The sequence below is a fragment of the Eubalaena glacialis genome, chromosome 2 (assembly GCF_028564815.1).
Source record: "Eubalaena glacialis isolate mEubGla1 chromosome 2, mEubGla1.1.hap2.+ XY, whole genome shotgun sequence".
NCBI classification, from domain to species: Eukaryota; Metazoa; Chordata; class Mammalia; order Artiodactyla; family Balaenidae; genus Eubalaena; species Eubalaena glacialis.
This window is the reverse complement of record NC_083717.1, coordinates 109249292-109267485: the sequence shown is the minus strand read 5'-3', so window position 1 is coordinate 109267485 and position 18194 is coordinate 109249292. Positions and strand designations below refer to the sequence as shown.

The 18194-nt window shown below is 61.7% G+C and overlaps 2 protein-coding genes across 3 annotated transcripts in view; one reads left to right on the top strand and one right to left on the bottom strand.

Annotated features, from left to right (window-relative positions):
- Nucleotides 1–7: 7 nt before the first annotated feature.
- Nucleotides 8–10639, top strand: PLA2G4B (phospholipase A2 group IVB). Of its 2 annotated transcripts, XM_061180448.1 has the most exons (20): nucleotides 8–1067; nucleotides 2279–2351; nucleotides 2648–2784; nucleotides 2874–3005; nucleotides 3342–3382; nucleotides 3565–3607; nucleotides 3880–3934; nucleotides 4256–4386; nucleotides 4649–4732; nucleotides 5036–5073; nucleotides 5893–6028; nucleotides 6608–6744; nucleotides 6999–7221; nucleotides 7386–7503; nucleotides 7821–7958; nucleotides 8140–8244; nucleotides 8388–8567; nucleotides 8917–9083; nucleotides 9669–9855; nucleotides 9976–10639. In XM_061180448.1, the coding sequence occupies exons 1-20, from the start codon at nucleotides 1059–1061 to the stop codon at nucleotides 10185–10187; spliced, it is 2346 nt and encodes a 781-aa protein (XP_061036431.1). In that variant the 5' UTR covers nucleotides 8–1058; the 3' UTR covers nucleotides 10188–10639. The 2 variants fall into 2 exon arrangements, with proteins under 2 accessions (XP_061036431.1, XP_061036433.1); XM_061180450.1 differs by lacking the exon at nucleotides 9976–10639 and having other exon boundaries at nucleotides 9598–9733.
- Nucleotides 2839–18194, bottom strand: part of SPTBN5 (spectrin beta, non-erythrocytic 5) — a 52450-nt gene continuing 37094 nt past the window's right edge. The window contains 17 exon segments of the mRNA XM_061181455.1: nucleotides 2839–4380; nucleotides 4474–5056; nucleotides 5518–5742; nucleotides 10769–11234; nucleotides 12019–12211; nucleotides 12423–12614; nucleotides 12785–12839; nucleotides 12842–13001; nucleotides 13193–13348; nucleotides 14292–14486; nucleotides 14715–14919; nucleotides 15047–15249; nucleotides 15728–15968; nucleotides 16178–16336; nucleotides 16500–16918; nucleotides 17540–17686; nucleotides 17823–17913. Of these exon segments, the coding sequence (XP_061037438.1) occupies nucleotides 11217–11234; nucleotides 12019–12211; nucleotides 12423–12614; nucleotides 12785–12839; nucleotides 12842–13001; nucleotides 13193–13348; nucleotides 14292–14486; nucleotides 14715–14919; nucleotides 15047–15249; nucleotides 15728–15968; nucleotides 16178–16336; nucleotides 16500–16918; nucleotides 17540–17686; nucleotides 17823–17913 (2434 nt within the window). The 3' untranslated portion in view covers nucleotides 2839–4380; nucleotides 4474–5056; nucleotides 5518–5742; nucleotides 10769–11216.

Below are 18194 nucleotides of genomic sequence, written 5' to 3'. Positions count from 1 at the left end.
TTGGGGGTGAGGGCTGGGTCCAGGCCGGGGCCTGAGGAGCTCTCTGCGGCCGAGACCTCTCTGTCCCCGGCCGCCGTCACAGCCTCTCTGGGGCAAGCAGGCCGACCTCAGCCTTGCTGTCACTCTGTGGCACAGAACTCGTTGACTCAGGGCCTGTAAAGCTCTCGTTAGCTTCGCTCTGGCCTTGTTTGCTCTCCTCCTCCAGCTCCACGGCAGCTGGTGGGGTCTTGTTCCCTAAAGGTCGCCCTTGTTTCCCTCACAGCAGGCACAGATACGAGGGGACAGAAACCCCTGTCCCTCCTGAGGCTGTCGCCCTGAGGAAGGAGCGGGTCTCTACACTCGCTGTCCCCACCCCGCCCCCTTGCCCCAACCTGGCCCTGGGGACAGAAGAGCCCCCTTCCCCGGCCGCCACCCAGCACCCAGCTCCAAGGTGGAGGCAGCCCGGCACGCGGCTTTGAAGGGCTGTTTCACAGAACAAGCCACAGCCCTGCTGGCTCACGCTGGGGCCAGGGGCGCTCCCCTCAGGTTGACCAAGCGCTTCAGTGAAGACGGGGCGGTTCTGTCACGTTGGCACGAGGAGGCTGTGGAAGGCCCTGGGGCGGGGGAATGCGGCTCGTAGGTTTGCTGCCGCTCTGGGGCCGCTCCCTGCCTTCCGGACCTCAGCAGCCCCTTCAGCCACGCCCCCAGCCAGACCCCCGCGGCCTCTTGCTCAGCTGCTGACGGCGAGCTCTCCTGGGGGCCCCTCCTCGAGGTCCAGGCAGGGAGAGCAGGGCTGTGGGGCCCAGAGGGCGGTGGCTGGAGAGGATGGGTCTCTGGGGGTGCTGAGCCCCCATCGCGAGGGTGTCAGTGGCTCTGTGTGGGCTTAAGGTGTCTCGTCTCCTGGACAGGCGGCTGGTCTGGGAGTGGGCGTGGGGCTTGGGTGGAGCGGAAGCAGTGGGCAGGAACCAGGGAGGAGCTCGGGGCCTGCTGGGACATCCCTGGCTCTGGGTGAGAAAGCTGACAGTCCTTAGTCCTGCAGGTGCTGCCGTCATTCCTTCCTCCCGAGGACTCTCTGCCTCATGGCTCTGGTAAGACCTGCTAGGGCACTGGTCCCTGCGCGGCCTGGTTAATGCTGTTTCTCGAGGGAGCTATGGGCTTCTCCAGGTGTTTGCCGGCCTTGGACAGGGCCAGGGAGCAGAGGCCAGGGAAGAGGCAGGGTCTTGGGAAGGAGGATCATTCTGTGTTTTTCCTGCCCTAGAAATGGGCTCCAGGCGGAGCTCCCTGGCACCATGGATTTGGGCCCTGAGAACTCAGGCTCCCAGCTGCCGTCCTGGGGCCCCAGAGGAAATGGCCGCTCCGGTGTTCTTTCTGACTCAGTTGCTTGGGGCATGGGGGCCCCAGGGCTGACGGTGCTGGATGAGCTTTTCCAGCTCTGTCCCTGGACTCCGTTCCATCAGGGCCCTTCTGAAGCAGGGCTGATGGCCAAAAGAAAGACTCGATTAGCACAGGGTCTACATCCCCATACCCAGGGTCGTGGGTTTGGATGGGGCCACCTGGGGACCATCTTTAGCCTGACCTTGTAGGACCTGGAAGACTGGACAACCTATGGGTGGTCTGAGCTGATAACTGCTGTCCCTAGCCTAGTGGAGAGCCCATTTCCAGAATTGTCTTCTGGCCAGGGATGCAGAGTACGGGAAGCAGCTCAACCAGCGGGACCAAGGACAACCGGGGCCCTGACATACCTCTTCCCTTCCCTCTGTAGCCTTATATCCACACCCCCCTTTGCTGCCCTGGGGGCCCCCCACCACCCAAGACCAGCCTCAAGGCTGCTTAGTAAAGGGGAGCCAGGGTTGTGGGGTGGAAAGAGTAAGGATACTGTACCAGGAACTGGAAGCAGGTAAGTGTGGGAGTTGAGAGCACAAGTCGAGCTAGGCTGCTCCAGTCCTGGCCCTGGGTCTCGGGCAAGCAACTACTTAGCCTTTCTGTGCCTCTGTTTCCTTGTGGGGTTGGTCATAATAAGTAATCCTCGTGCATAGGGTGGTTGTATGATTAAATCGAGTTAATCTACGTGAAGCCCTTGGACCAGAGCCGGTGCAGAGTGTTGTGTAAGTGTACGCAGGCATCATCAGGAGATACCATAGCCGCCTTTTGGCTCAGGACTCTGGTGGGTGGAGGACAGGCCTGTGGCTGGTCAGGGCTGGTCATTCTGGTTCAGGATTAGGCCTCAAGGTGTCACCCCAGCCTCCCCTTTGGGCCCATCAGCCTGTAGTAAGCCTGTTTCTCTCTCTCTCCTCTGCAGGCAAAGGTGCCTGGGACCTGCTTGCTCACCATTCATGTCCTGCAGGCCCATGGCCTGCCCTCCAAGGACCTAGGTGAGTGCTGGGCCCAGAGAGGGCAGTGGTTCTGCAGCTGGCTTCAGAGTGGGGCAGGACAGTGGGAAGAGACGCGAGTAGGGCTGGGCGTGCGGCGGGTCCCAGAGAGGGTGCTGAGAGGAGGTAGTGGATGGAACATCGAGGTCAGGCCTGCACCTCCTGCCTCCCGACCCAGCCCCATTCCCTGGGTCTCTAGGTCTCCTGGGGCTGCCTGTGACGGAAGGACGTGGGCTCTGGGCGGCTGGGCTGGGAAGGGCTCTTGGCCAGCACCGGGCACTCCTCCTTCCTTCCCACAGTGACCCCCTCTGACTGCTACGTGACTCTGTGGCTGCCCTCGGCCTCCAGCCAGCAGCTCCAGACGCGCATGGTCAAGAACAGCAGAAACCCCATCTGGAATCAGAGCTTTCACTTCCAAATCCACAGCCAGCTCAAGGTGGGCAGGCATCAGCCTGGCCCTGCTCCCTGACCCACCCCTGTCCCACCCCTTCTTCCTGCAGCCCCCTCACTCTGTTCCCCTTTCAGAACATCGTGCAACTCAAAGTCTTTGACCAGGACCTTCTGACCAAGGATGACCCTCTGTTGTCAGTGCTGTTTGACGTGGGGACTTTGCGGGCTGGGGAGTCCCGGCGTGAGAGCTTCTCGCTGAACCCTCAGGCAAGGCTGTGTGCAGGCAGTGGAGGGCTTCAGCCCTGGGGAGGGGATGCTTTGGAGGGTAGCCAGGTACATGGCTTTCTTCTCCAGTGAGTGTCCAGGCTTCCCTGGCATCCCAGAGGCCTCTGTCAGCGAGGAGCTCCTGTCCACCAAAGAGCAGTCCTGTCCCCGACCCTCTGTCTTGTCCCCTAGGCCAAGGGCAGCTTTCTTGGAGCAGTCCAGGGAAGGTGGCCAGTGGCTCTCCTCACCACTGGGACCGCAGCAGCCCAGGTGTCTGGGTTGGGACCTACACACACACGTACTCCTCACCGTTTCGAACTTGCTTCTTTCTCTCTCCAGGGCAAGGGGCAGCTGGAAGTTGAATTTCGGCTGCAGAATCTGTAAGTCGGGCCATGGGGCAGTTCCCGGGTGGGAGTGATTCCTTATGGGAAGGACAGAGCCCAGCGCACCCAGAGCTGACACCCTTCCCTGGGAGGCATCAGGGGTGGAGGAGGAAAGCCCAGACCTCCTTGGGGGATGGGAACCTGGGTTCTCACTAAGGGTCACTGGGGGCTCTTTCCAGGACCGACTGTGCTGAGCGCCTCGTCAGTAATGGCATCCTGGTGGTGAGTCTAGAACCCCTCCCTCATGCCCTCTGCTCACCCTTCTCCCCGGGCCTGAAGCTTGGGCCCACCACGGGGGTCGGGTAGCGCTGTTGCTGGGCGGGGGGGGCGGGGGCGGCTGGGATTTTAGTTCCAGAGGCTACAACGCCAAGCAAATGTTTGGTGACTCAGGGCCAAGGTAAAAAGGTGCTGAGGAGCAGGAACCAGGGTGTTGGGAGGGTGGCGTCTCCAGCAGGGGAGGGGCTCGAGTCTGAGGGGCTCTCTTAATGACCCAGGCCCGGGAGCTCTCCTGCTTGCATGTTCGACTGGAGAAGGCCGGGGGCCAGCAGGGTGAGTCCCCGAACCACTGGGAGAGCTGCCGTCTCTCAGCCCTTGTCTTCCCCTTTCTAAGGGGACCCTGGAGGGAACCTTGCACTAGCTGCCCCCAGCTCTCAGCCAGGAGCAGGGGTGAGGGGACGAATCCATGCTGGGGCTTTTCCCTTTAGTCCTCAGAGGGGCTGTGGTGGGACCCCATCTCCCAGCCCAGGTCTGAGCCAGACCTCCATCTCAGTGGGGGGGAGTGCCCCGCCCCCCAGGCCCCTTAGGCAAGACAGGGGCCTCTGTGGGCTGAGATCCCACTCCCAGCCTCTCTGCTCTGGTTCCTGTTTCCAGGGTCAGAGGGCGGAGTTCAGCTTGTGGTTCCCGGGTCCTGTGAGGGTCCGCAGGAGGCCTCCGTGGGCGCCGGCTCCTTCCGCTTCCATTGGCCGGCCTGCTGGGAGCAGGAGCTGAGTATTCACCTGCAGGTAGTGGGACGTCCCGGGCGCTGAGGCCTGCAGAGCCCTCCCCCCTCCTTCCCTCGGCACCTCCTGCCAGCCTGTTCCTCTGCTCACCCCGAGCCCCCTCCCTATCAGTCCCTGGCAGCGTCAGGCATCCTGGGAAGTGTGGGGTTGACCTCAGCCTCCTGTCCCCCTTCCGGCTACTTCTCTGTCACTCCCGGGGCAATTGGTGAGGCTTTGCTGGAATGGAAGGGTGGAGATTCTTAAGTCCTCTTCATCCTTCCTGCAGGATGCGCCCCAAGAGCAGCTGAAGGTGCCTCTGAGGGTACTGCCCTCTGACCAAGTGGTGAGACTTGTCTTCCCTACATCCCAGGTACTGGTCACCCAGAGGAAGAAAGCCAGATGCACGGGCGGGGCTGGGCCCAGGCCCTAGGCCTTGAAGGGCTGGCCTGCTTCTGTAGTGGCTTCTGTCCTTGGGCCAGGCCCTGGACAAATGCCAGGCCAGGCTCTGGGGAGAGGAGTCCTCTGAGCATCCCTGTCTTCAGGCCTCAGGCCTGGCCCCTGTGGAGATGGCTGGGGCCCAAGGGAGCATGGGGCTGTCATGGGACGTGGCTTGGGCTGGGTTGAAGGAAACGGGGTGTCCCATCTTTGTGACTGGAGCCTTCATGGTTTTCAGGAGCCCCTGATGAAGGTGGAGCTGAAAAAAGAAGAAGGGTGAGAGGCCGGCTGGGCACTGGGAAAGGTCACGGGGGACAGCAGCGGGCACTCAGCCTGGAGGAATGAGCAGGCACGGGGCGGCCCCTAGCAGGCTCGACCACCGTGAATCCTCTCTGAGACGCTCAGGGGTTTGCTCCCACGGTGGGGCCTGAGGTGCGGGAGCCTTGGCAGATGAAGGCTCTTCCTGTTAACTTTTTACATGCATTCCTGGTTCAGTCAGAGGGGTGTGTGTCTAGCCCAGTGCCTGGCACTTGGGAGACACTTGATAAATGTTTGGCTGGAAAAGCAGATGGCAGGTGGGACAGTGGTTAGAGGCACAGAGGGGGTAAGGAAACCAAGAGGAGTGCAGTCGCGCCCCTTCGGGGCCTCAGTTAACCCTCAGGAGATGGGAGGAGCCGCCTACACTGGCCCTGCACGTGCCTGGGGGCGCTAGCTCCTCACCTTGAAGAGATGGGGGCACCATTCCTGTCCCCTTTAGAGTCATTTTTGGGTGGGTGAGGGAGAGGCTGAGAGGAGGAAGTGGATCGATGGCGTTGGGTCCGCCCCTGGAGCCTCTTCAGTCACCGCTTTCCTGGTCCTGTGAATCCGCTGTGCTGCTTCCCCAAGGGTGTCCCCGCCAGGGTCTGGGTTCACCTTCTCCCCCTCACATCCACACGTCACACGTCACTGAGGACACAGGAGCAGGGGCAAGGGTTGGAGAGAGGAGAGGAGAGGAGAGAAGGGTGGCGGCTGGCTTTCCAGGGCAGGCAGGCCGGCCCAGCTTCTCTTTCTCTGACGAGGCCGGGAGCTGCCTCATGGTGCCTTCCTTCCACCCAGACCGAGGGAGCTGGCGGTGCGGCTGGACTGCGGGCCCTGTGCCGAGGAGCGGGCCTTCCTGAGCAGGAGGAAGCAGGTGGTGGCCAAGGCCCTGAAGCAGGCCCTGCAGCTGGATGGAGACCTGCAGGAGGATGAGGTCTGGGGACTGGGCTGGATTAGGTGGGCGTCCTCGGGTTCAGTGCTGGATGCTGGGACTGGTTGTGCCCTAACCAGACCAGAACTGGTGCCGAGCCAGCCTTGGACCCTGCTCTGCTTCCCTCTCCCTTGCTGTTGTCAGGAGCTTGATCACATCAAATGCAGAGCGGTGCATAAGGCCTGGGGCATCGGATCAACCTGGGGCATCTCCTAGGGATTTGACCTCTCCTAGAAAGAGGGAGAGAGGTGGCCATGTGGGAGACTTTTGAGGTGACCCTGGGGCTTCAAGAAAGCAGTCACCAGACTCCTTAGGGGCTAGAGGTGAGGAGATGAGGCCTGGAACTTGTCCATTTCTCTTGGAGTTCTTAAAACCAGACAAGCCTGACGCTTGCAAGGCTACTTCCGACTAGACCTTCCTCAGCAGACCTGACTAGAACTGGTCCCAAGAGCCCTGATCAGATCTTGATCAGCCTTAGCTGTGGGTGAGCTGAGTGGGCACTTGGCTTGCTACCTCTTCTTCCTGTGGCTTGGCCCTCCCCTTCCCTAAGGGCTCTCCAAGCCTGGCTGTTCTCTCTTCCAGATCCCAGTGGTAGCTGTTATGGCCACTGGTGGTGGGATCCGGGCCATGACTTCCCTGTATGGGCAGCTGGCTGGCCTGAAGGAGCTGGGCCTCTTGGATTGCATCTCCTGCATCACAGGGGCCTCGGGCTCCACCTGGTGAGCTTGAGTGTAGGAGCCTGGGGGTGGCTAGTTGGGTTGTGATAGGAGGGTGTGGTGGTAAGGCTCTCTCAGACTCCACCGGCCTCTCTGACCAAACTGGAAGGGGTGGGAGAATGCACGTGCCAGAGAGAAAGGTGCTCAAGGGGACCCTGGAAGGTGTCTTTTGGGCCATTGTCCTAGCATAGAGAATGAGCCCAAGGCGTGTGATGGGGGTCCTTGAGTGACGATCCCCCGGCTTTGGCTTTTCCCAGGGCTTTGGCCAACCTCTACGAGGACCCAGAGTGGTCTCAGAAGGACCTGGCAGGGCCCATCGAGTCACTGAAGACGCAGGTGACCAAGAGCAAGCTGGGCGTGCTGGCCCCCAGCCAGCTGTGGCGGTACCAGCAGGAGCTGGCTGAGCGTGCGCGCCTGGGCCACCCGCCCTGCTTCACCAACCTGTGGGCCCTCATCAACGAGGCGCTGTTGCATGACGAGGTGTGGGGAGGGGCGCGGCCTCGGGGGCGGAGTGGGGCTGTTGCCGGGGGATGGGGGCAGCCAAAGCCAGGGCAAGGTCCAGAGGTGGGGAGCGGCCCTCGGCCGCAGGGGCTGGGAAAGGCCCCAGGAAGCCCTGGCTTTACGCTCACACTACCTTCCCTCAGCCTCACGACCACAAACTCTCAGACCAGCGGGAGGCCCTGAGCCGTGGCCAGAACCCTCTGCCCATCTACTGTGCTCTCAACACCAAAGAACGGAACCTGACTACCTTTGAATTTGGGGGTGAGTAGCTCCAGAACCGTGACCTGTGCTCTCACAGTTGTCGGGGTGAGAGGCAGCCAGGCCTGTCTGTGAAGGTGGGTGTTAACTCCCCCCTCTTCTGGGCCAGGTCCCTTGCTTTCCAGAGCCTGTCATCCTATCTGAGTCACTCAGGCTTTGGGATGGGGGCAAGGGCCGTGGGTCCCACGCTCAGGGTGCCAGCAGCAAGGCTGGGCCTCCTGATCACGAGGCTGCCTGACGCGGGGCCCGTGGTGGGTGCCTTGGTGCCCGAGGGGCCTCAGGCTCTGGGCCCCATGGTGAGGCTGTGTGGCTCTTCACAGAGTGGTGTGAGTTCTCCCCCTATGAGGTCGGCTTTCCCAAGTACGGCGCCTTCATCCCCTCTGAGCTCTTTGGCTCCGAGTTCTTCATGGGGCGCCTGACAAAGAGGCTTCCTGAGTCCCGCATCTGCTTCCTGGAAGGTGAGCGGGTCTGGGAGGCGGGAGAAGCTAGGGTTGTGGGGAGAAGGGGCCTGGGCGAGGTGGCGGGCTCGACTGTCCCAGCTCAGTCAATGGGACGTTTCCTGGTCCCGGACGGGCTGTGGGGAATGGTCTGGGTTTGGTGAGGTGGGGGAACTCTCTCCCACTCGGATCTCCTCCTCAGGCATCTGGAGCAACCTGTACGCAGCCAGCCTCCACGACAGCTTGTATTGGTCCTCCGAGCCCAGCCAGTTCTGGGACCGCTGGGCACAGGCTCAGGCCAGCCTGGGTAGGTGCCCGGGCTCTTCCCCGCAGGATGGGAGAGGCAGCCAGTGGGCCTGTATTTGGGGAGTGTGGGGTGGCTCTCTCCTCCTTTGTGAGTCCACAGAGGCTGGAATAAAGGGTCCCCGTTTCCCCCATTCTTGACTGCAGACAAGGAGCAGGTCCCCCTTCTGAATATAGGAGAGCCTCCCACAGTGGCCAGCAGGATAGCTGAGTTTTTCACTGACCTTCTGACACGGCGTCCACTTGCCCAGGCCACCCACAATTTCCTCCGTGGCCTTTCTTTCCACAAGGACTATTTCCAGCATCCTCACTTCTCTGCCTGGAAAGGTATTGCTTTTCTCCCCTGCTCCCAGCTCCCCAAACTCTTCCCATGGCCACCTGAACCTTGGGTCCCTGGTCCAGACATCTGCACTGTCCAATCCCTTGGCCCCAATTCGAGTTCAGTTCTCTGGGTGGCTTGGAGCGGGAGCCCCTTTTCCTCTCCTTACGTTGGGGTCAGGGCCCATCTGTGGAGCCTCGGGAGTTGAGGTGCTGCTTTGGCAGGAGAGGGCAGGAGCCGGATGGTAGAGCCTCCTTCTAAAGCAGCAAGGAGCTGGCATTAGGCTGGAGGGGCTGGTGCCTTTAGCACCAGTGACAGCTGCTCTCCACCCGATTCCCCCTGCCCCGACCTTTCCAGCCACCAAACTGGATGGCCTCCCCAACCAGCTGACACCTGCAGAGCCCTTCCTTTGCCTGTTGGATGTTGGCTACCTTGTCAACACCAGCTGCCCACCCCTCCTGCGGCCCACACGGGACGTGGACCTCATCCTGTCGCTGGATTACAACCTCCATGGAGCCTTTCAGGTGGGCAGCGGGCAGGCTTGGGAGGCGGGGGCAACGCCAGGCCTGGCCTCAGCTGGCCCGACATCCTGACTCTGGAGAGATCTGCTTTGGAGTCTGGTTTCTGGGACAGCTTCCCTTAGGGGCTGTGACAGCGACGCTGTGAATGAAAGGCTGTGGATTCTATGAACTCTCCCCCAGGGGAACTTACTCTGCTCAGGAAGTTGGCATGATGGGAAGCTGGCATTGTTTTAAAATGTATTTTATTTTAAACGTACCTGCACCCTGTTTGTTTGGTCCTGAACCCCTGGGACTCCTTGCTTTGAGTTTCTGTGTTGGTCCCGTGAAGGATTTCATCTCCCAGTTGCAGAACCTGGGAGTTGTTGTTAGCAGCCCGGCTCCGTTGACACCAAAGGGGCTGCCATAGAAGGGCTGCCAGGTTTAGAACATTTACCCCAGCCTGGCCTGTTGGGTCCACTAGTGTCTGGCTTGGCATCTGGGCACTCAGTCCCGCGTCTTAGCAGACCTCCACGTTCAGGCAGCCCAGCGTGGAGGACACTGGGAGCCCATGGACCCATCCCGCTGATGCCTCTTCTGCCCACCCTGCAGCAGCTGCAGCTGCTGGATCAGTTCTGCCAGGAGCAGGGCATCCCGTTCCCGTCCATCTCACCCAGCCCCGAGGAGCAGCGCCAGCCCCGAGAGTGCCACCTCTTCTCAGACCCTGCCCGCCCTGACGCCCCTGCCGTGCTGCACTTCCCGCTGGTAAACGCCTCCTTCCGGGAGCACTCAGCCCCAGGTGAGCCACCATCCTCTGGAGCCCTCCTCTATCCTCTAGGCCTCCACCCAGGTGACCCCAAACCCGCCCTCCATCCCCAGCGAGGTTTCCTCCCATGGCCGGCCTGCACTCTCTCCACAGGGGTCCGGCGGACGGCCGAGGCGCAGGAGGCCGGGGAGGTGAACCTGTCTTCATCCGACTCCCCCTACCACTACTTGAAGGTGACCTACAGCCAGGAGGACATGGACAAGCTGCTCCGCCTGACGCACTACAACATCTGCAACAACCAGGAGCAGCTGCTGGAGGCCCTGCGTGAGGCCGTGCGGCGGCGCAAGCAGCGCCGGGCCGAGTGATGGGCAGGAGGATGCCATGCCACGCCCCAGCCCCACGGCCCCTGACTCTTTCAGGCTCCCTTCTTGGCCACCTTGCTGCTCCGGTTGAGTTGGGGTGGAGACCGTCATCACCAAGTTCAGAGCCTCTGGCGGTTTGGACGGCCCAGTTGTGGTCGCCAGCCCTCTGAGGGGCTCACGAAGGCACCCAGCACCACCCAGATGTGGCACTGAAGCCACCAGCACCCCTGCCACGGACACCCTGGGGTAGGTTGAGGGTTTTAAACAGGGGCTGGGACCTCGTCTCCATGATGCGGCTGGAGAAGATGCAGAGGTTCTGTGGCAGCGGGGTAAGTGGGGCAGTCTGGGCCAGATTTGTGTGCGCACACAAAGCCCCGTGACCTGGGTGTCCTTTCCCTTTCTTGCTACCTTGAGTAGCTGTACAGAGTGAAATAAATAGAGCATTTTATGTATTACAGAGGCCCATACAAACGTGAGGCATTATGGAGATTACTGTCATTGCTTCCAAGAAGGGACAGGTCATCCCACCTCTTGGTTACCCATGGCAAGGACTGGTTTAGGAAACAAAACCTCTCCCCAGGCACCTTATAGAGCTGGCAAGTCAGCTTGGGCTTCCCCTGAAGAGCAGGCTGTGAGCTCATGGCAGTGTCTACTCCACTCCGGCCCACTCGCTCCAAGCAGAGAGGTGGCCAGTTTAGCCTGGGGGGCGGGTCTTGCTGCTGCAGCCCTGGCCCTGCCCAGGTGACTCGCAGGCAGTGACAGCCAGCACTCCTGTCTTCCTCACCCAGGGACTCAGGCAAAGGGCTGCTGCTTCCTGTCCCATGATTGATAGGGGTGGGCCAGACCTGGGATCAGATGAGCCAAAGACAGACCAGTACTAACGGTGTGACTTCAGCAAGCTGTGACCTTGGTGGGGCCTGTCTCCTAACCGTCTATTCCAGAAGTTGGTCCCAGGGGCCTGATAGCTGGGTCTCCTTGTCCCCTTGAGGGTGTCCTCGCTTGTAGCCCTGAGGCTTGGTGCCACCTGCAGGTTCACTTCAGGGCCCAGACCTGTTGGGAGAACAGGGAGGTGGAGTGAATTTAGGGCCTAGCTTCCCCAGAATCTTCTCCAAGCACTGGTGCCCCCGGCCTCTGCACCTCCTCCTAACATTGATGTGGGATGTGGCTACTGGGAGGCAGCTGCGGGAGGGACCGTGACGTGCGGGGGGGGGATGGGAGATGACTGGTTCCCATGATCCAACTCACTACCTCTGTCTGCCCTGGGCATGTGGCTGGAGGCACAGAGCAGAAGAAATGGCTGCTCTGATGACCTTAGAAGCCACCGTGTCCTGGATAAGGCCTGTTGACTCAGCAGCACATCATCTGAATCATAAATTGGAAGCTGTAGGCCCTGCAGGAGTGGATAATTATACCAGACACCACAACTGGCTGCCACCCCTGTTGTGATGTGAGTGATTCCTCAGGCACAAGGCTGTGTGTGGAGTCTGTGTACTGTGTCATTGTGTGTAGGTCTGTTCTGTGTGTGAACCTGTGTGTGGGTCTTGGGGTCTATGGGTGTGTGTCTGGGTGACATCCTGACTTCCGGCCTCTCTGGGATAGTGAGGCTCCTCCCCTTCCCCCCTGGAGCAGGGACCTGGCTTGCCACTCCACATCTGACAACGAGCGCTGGGGAGAAGCAAGCCAGGGTGCGGCCCAGCCCTCGGGGGAGCAGAGAGCCATTCCCTCAGCCTCTGCAACCTGGCCCGGGGCCCAGGGTGCAGGGGAGCAGCAGGGCCTGCCCTTGGCTGTAGCTGCCAGACGGTGCAGCCGGCTAAGGGGCAGGGCCTCAGCTCACCACGCCGTTGGGGTCCAGCAGGAGGTCCTCCCGGCAGGCCAGCCGGGCCTCGGCCTGGTCCAGCCCCTGCTGCAGCTTCTGCAATTGCCAGCTCCCCTCACAGCGCTCCCGGCGCAGGGCCCAGGCCTCCCTGAGTGCCCGCGGCCGACCGTCCAGCTCCTGCAGGCACTCTGTCATCTGGGGGGACGGGGCGCTGTGGGTGAGAGGCTCAGGCAGAGCCATGGGGTAGGGCAGGGCTGGAGTGCCCAGCAGAGGTGTCGAGGGAAGACCATGAGGCCTGGACCCTCCCCGTCTCTGCCCCCCCCTCTCCGCCCCCTGCCTGGCCTTCTCCTCCCGCTCAGGGTTCCAAGGCCTTGGGTAACTGGGCTGTGTGCCCAGCCCCAGACCCATCTCTGTGCTCGTACCTCTCCAGGGACATGAAGTGGCCATTGTCCACCAGCTGCTGCCCTTCCTGCTGTACATTCTGGGCTTGATGGCAGTGCCCCTTGACTTGTTGCCCCAGCTCCTCAAGCAGCTCCAGGAGCCGCTCAGTCCCAGCCACATCCCCAGCCAGCTCCTCTGAGGACACCAGCCCCTGCTTCCCCTGAGCCCATGCTCTGCGGGGCAGGGAGGGGAAGCTGCTGTCAGGGCCAGGAGGGCAGACTGGGGTGGGGGGCAGGGCATGAGCTGCATAGGGAGATGGAAACTATAGCCCCCCAAAGAGCTGGGGTGACCCCCACCCTGCAGGGCAGAGCTGAGCCAACAGCCGGGGCAGGATGCCACCTACAGCAGTTCCCGACAGCGTCCGAGGAAGGCGTGGCCCTGGGCAGCCTCCTCCAGCTGCGACCCCGCTCCTGGACCTTCACATTCAGGGTGGCCCAGGCCTCCTGCACCTCAGCCAGTTGCTTGGCCAGGCCCTCCTGAGCCACAGGGTGTAGCTGGCCCAGCTGGCAGGTCTCCATCTGCACCTGGGCCACCTCCTTTTCCATCGCTGCCGGTTCCCTCTGCCGCCAGAACACAGGATCAGGCCTTACCCCCTGGCAGCCCGATGCCTGCTCCTCTTCAGGGAGCACCCATCCTCTCTGAGAAGTCCACCTCCACAGCCTGGGCATGCAGGCCCTCCCTTCCCACCTCTGGGGTCCCCTTACCCAGGGGAGGAGGGCAGACGGGCAGGCCACGGGGCGTGGACCCTTACCTCCAGGCATCTGTGCTGTTGCTGCAGGGTCTGCACCGGCGCCGGGCTGCGGCCACAGGCATCTCTTGCCACCAGGGCCACCTTCTCCTGCATCCAGCCCCGGAGCTCGGCTGCCGCCTGCTCAACGCCACAGACCTCACGGGCCATGGCCAGGTTCTGAGAGAGGAGGGAGGGCCTGCTCCAGCCAGGGTCCTCTCTCCCTGGAGATGTAGCCTCCCGGGCCACTTCCTTTTAAACAAGGAGGTCCATGGGGCTTGGTGACTCGTTCATGACCACCGGGTACAGGAAATGTCCCAGATGTGGCAGCTGCTCTGTGAATGTGTGATGTTACTGATGACGGGGTAGGGCCCTGGGGGATTCTGTGAGGAGAGGGTCTTCAGTGCCCAACTCATGAGAGGGCAGAGGTGGGGGCTCGGAAGCAGGTGGGAATGAGTCCACCGGAGGGAGGAGGTTGCTTTGGGGGCATCTGGCTGAGATGAAGGGGGTTGCCTCAGGAGGCTGCCTGGCCAGGACGCTCAGAGGCGGCAGCCCTGGACTGCAGGCTCTGTCAGGGGCTTGGGGACCTGGACTGCTTTTCTAGAAACTGCCAGCTGTGGCTGACAGCGAAGGCCGTGGAGAAACACTGAGGATGTCCTCAGCACACAGATCCACTCAGAGCATTTAGATGAGAAGAGTGAGTGGCTGTAGCGATCTTGCCCAGTTAGTGTGTGTGGTGAAGGACAAGAGACCAGCGGGGCCTGTGTCTTAATAAACCTGAAGCCTATGTTTGGAGGGGGCTTTGGCGGGGGTGGGGTCAGGAGCTGGCCAGACATGCTTCCTGTTTCTCCCTGGAGGTGTGAGCTGCACCAGGGGGAAACCAAATCGGTGGAGAGACTCGGAGAGGGCTGGAGGTGGAAGACTTTGTGACTTTTGGTCTGCTTGGCACTGGGAGTTGGAGGCAGCCACCTTGCTCCACACACAGACACACAAAGACACACAGAGACACACACAGACACACAGACACACACACACACACGGCGGGACTGCCTGTCCCTGGCCCAGGCAGAAGACAGCTGTCCCAGCCTTTTGGCTGCCCCTGGCTGAGACTGGGGGCACCTACCTGTGTGCGGGCTTTCACTGCCCGGTCCAGTCTCTCCCAAGCGGCCTCGATGTGACTCCGCTGCCCTTGAATCTGGGGAGAGCACCTGGGTGCCGCCCATTCCAAGGAGCCTGCCTGCTTCCGCGGGGCCTGCACCTTGGCCTGTCCCAGGCTCTGGACTTCCTTTCTGAAAGCATCGAACTTCTCTTCCAGCACCTGCAGGGTGTAGGGCCAGGGAGGTCACTCTGCAGGTGGCGTCCAGCAGCTCTCAAAGCTAACGAAGGGCTCGGCAGTATCTGCCATTTCTGACATCCCTTGGCCCTGCCTCTAGGACCACGGGGATCCTCCCAGAGCCCCCCACTTCCTGTGTGGCCCCCTCCCCCTTTTCTGCCCTTGCGGGCCACTCAATCTACTCTCCTCCAGGTTTGCTCAGGAGTGACTCACCTTGACGGCCTCCAGGTCCTGCCCGTAGTCCTGGGACTCGGCAGTGGCCACCTTGCTCGCCAGCCAGGCGTCCAGGAGCAGGGCCTCCCACTCCAGTTGGTGGAGCTGCAGCTGCTCCCGAAGGCCTTGCTCCCTGCCCTCCGCTCTCTGCCACAGCCCCGAGTGGGTGTCCCTCACCGTGAGCATCAGGGCGAGCAACTTGGGGCTGCGGCAGGAAGGACAATCCGCCTGGAGCCCTTCCTCTCCAGGCTGGACCGGCCTCGCGCCTCTGCAGGGAGAGCCCCTCCCTGCTCCTCCCTGCTCCTCCGTATTTGGGCCTGGCTCCAACTCACGTTTCTGGGTTCTGCCCGCTCTCGAGGAGGGCTGCTGTCTGCTGCAGCCTCTCGATGCACATACTGAACCCCTCCAGGTCTCTCCTGGTGGCCTCCAGCCACCGCAGAAAGGCCTGCGTGGCCTCGGCACTCTGGCCCATATCCTCGATGTCCCGTTCTTGAACACAGCCCCGTTCTTCCAGCCAGGATTCTGCCTCTGGGAGCTGGGGTGACATAGAGGACAGGTTTCCCTGGGCGATGCCCTCCAGGGCTCCCAACTTTGAGTTCACGGCCTCGAGATTTAGAGCAGTGAGTGGTTCTCAACTTGGCTGATGGGGATCACCTGAGAGTTTTAACAACTCGCTATGCCTGGCTCTCACCCCTTAAGATTCGGATTTGGTCTGGAATAGAGCTGAGTGTCAGCACTTCTTAAAAGTTCCAGGTGATACTGATGTGAAGCACTGATTGAGAATCATTGGTTTAGAAAAAACAGCAAAACGAAACCAAACCAAACCCAGTGGGCTGTTTCCCGGGAAACATGCTGAAGGAAGATCTTGGGGGCAGGAGACAACTTAGTGGAGGTGACAGAAGATGCACAGAGAGCCCGGAGCCCCACCTGGGGGTTACCTTCCAGCCCTGCCTACCCTCTGGGTGTCCTCATGACCAACCCCCGCCCTTTCGTGTCCCATCACACCCCCTCACCTCCATCAGGGACTGCTGGGCCTCCTGAGCCTGCTGCAGCCGCTGTCGCCTCTGCGCAGCCTCTGCCTGCAGGTGGCCCACGGCATCCTCCAGCTGCCGCGCCCGGGCAGCCACGTCGCGGGCGGCAAAGTGCCCAGCCTGCACCAGCTCGCGCCCTGTGCCCGCCGCCGCCCGGGTCAGAGCCTCGTGGCTGCTCATCTCAGTCTCCAGGTTCTGCAGAGTCGGAGGAAGACGGGGGATGCTCCTGGGTGCTCCTCGGGGGACCCAGAGTCGCGTCTCAAGCCCGGTGGGATCCCACAGCTGCCCCCAGAGAGAACCCTGCCCCTGTGACCAACAAAGAATCCAGGGGCCCCCAGAGCCTCCCGCAGGCAGAAGCTTCCAGCCCCAGAGGCAACTGACGACAGCCCCGCCCCTCCCGCTGGGCCCACACCTGGCACTTCTCCTGCAGGCGCCGCAGGGCTCTGGCCGCAGTCCCGGGCGGCCGTCAGGGGCAGCTTCTCCCGCACCCAGGCCATCTCCTCTTCGGCGTCCCTGAAGAACTGCAGGAGGAGGCTCCGGGCCTCCAGGGCTGTCCTGCGCTCCCGCAGGGGCGCCCGCTGGCTCTCGAACCTGCAGCAGTGGAGGGCGGGTCCGGGGCAGGGGGCACCCTGGTCGTCAGGATCAGGGCCACACTGTGACCCGCACACCAGCTCGCCCGCTCTGTGCCCCTCACCGTGGGCAGGGAGGGCCCCGAGGAGCCGAGCCAGGGGGCAGAGGGGAGGGACGGGTTTACCTCTGAAGCAGCCGCTGAGCCTGCTCTTCCACGTCTTGAGCCAGGCAGTGGCCTTCCCGGACAAAGGCCTGTGCGGGCCCGGCCTGCCTGTCCAGCTCTCCCTGAGCCCCCATGAGCTCGTCCAGCCCAGGCTGCTCTGGGCCCCCGATGGGGGCTCTCAGTTTGAGCTCCACGGGCTCCAGCCACTTCTCCAGTTCCTCCACGCTCCGCCGGAGACACAGGGCCTGGGGCAGAATGTGAGGTGGGCACGAGGGGGAGAGTCTAGAGCTGCATCCAGCCCGCTCCAGGGCCTCCTGTAGCTTGGCTGCCTTCCTCTGACAGTTGGCCTGTAGCTTCTCCCAGAGTTCTCTCAGCTCCTGCAGCCGCTCCTGGATGGCCTCTGAGGTTGTGTGGCCATCCCGCAGCAGCCTCTGCCCCTCCTACAGCCACAACATGGCACACACCTCGTGGACTCAGGACTGCTGGTGTCAGGCCTTTTGTGTTGGCTCCAACCACCAGCCCCACAGCTGCAGAGTCTGTGTGCTAGCTGTGTGATCTTGGGCAAGTTCCTTAACCTCTCTGAGCTCATTTTCCTTATCCATGTAATGGAGATAACAATGGGTATTTTGTTTAAATGAGATCAAACATTTCAAATACTTAGCAGGGTACTTTATATCAGAGAGAGGCAGCCTGGGGTCTGGGCCTGCCCTTTGCAGGTGGAAGAGGGTAAATTTAAAAAGTGCTATACTTTGACTCCTACACGCACAGGACTGCTGGCTACATACCCTGACTCTGTCCTCTGATGTCTTTCCAAGAGAGCTGTTAAAACCATCACGCCGAAACACCATCTTTAAAATTCTTGAAAAGGCACTATTTTTGGAGAGGGTGCCAAGGGAAGCCACTGCGCCTCACGGCCCTTTGGTGCTTAGCATGGCATCTGTATGCAGAAAGCACTCGAAGGTCGGCCATCCACGGCTGTGATTCAGAGCCAGCTGCCAGGGCTCTGTGGGGTCACCCCCTGCTCTGGCCTGTAAGCCCATCCCTGGTCCCCAAGACCTCACCGTCTGCAGCCTTTGCTGGTGGTGTACACTCGTGTCCTGCTCGGCCTGGAGATCCTGCTGCCGCCACAACTGTGCCTGCAGCCCGGCTGGGGCCTGCCAGCCCTCTTCCAGGACCACCAGGTTCTTCTCCCTCAGCCATGCGGCCACCTGGGCACACCGGGAGGAACAGGCTCTGCTGCCTAGGGCTCTCCTTCCCCCTAAGCTCTGGGCTGCCCCGAGGAAGAGCGGCTTGTTCCGGGGGCAGCCCCTCCTCTCACCACAACCACTCCCCACGCCGGCCAACCTCATAGGAACCCTGCAGGGAAGCCTGCAGCTGCCCGAGCTCCTCCAGCTGGCGGTGATGGGTCCTGGCTTGCTCCAGGAGTGCCTCTTTCCTGCCGGAAGGAGGGTGTCAGGGGCCTCAGGTCTGCTCGCTGGGACCTGGAGCTGCTACGGGTGTGTGTGTGCGCACACGCATGCACACACATGTGCATAGGTGTGCCCTTCCAGCCCAGGACAGCCTTTCTTGTGTATCAATATACCCTGAGTCTGTCTCCTCCTGCTGGGGCTGCCAAAGGGTGTGGAGGGCAGAGGAGATGCAGAGAGTCTTGATGGAATGAAAACAGCCCCCTAGAGGATGCCAGAAGCCTGAGAGGGAGGGGGTCAAGATGGCACT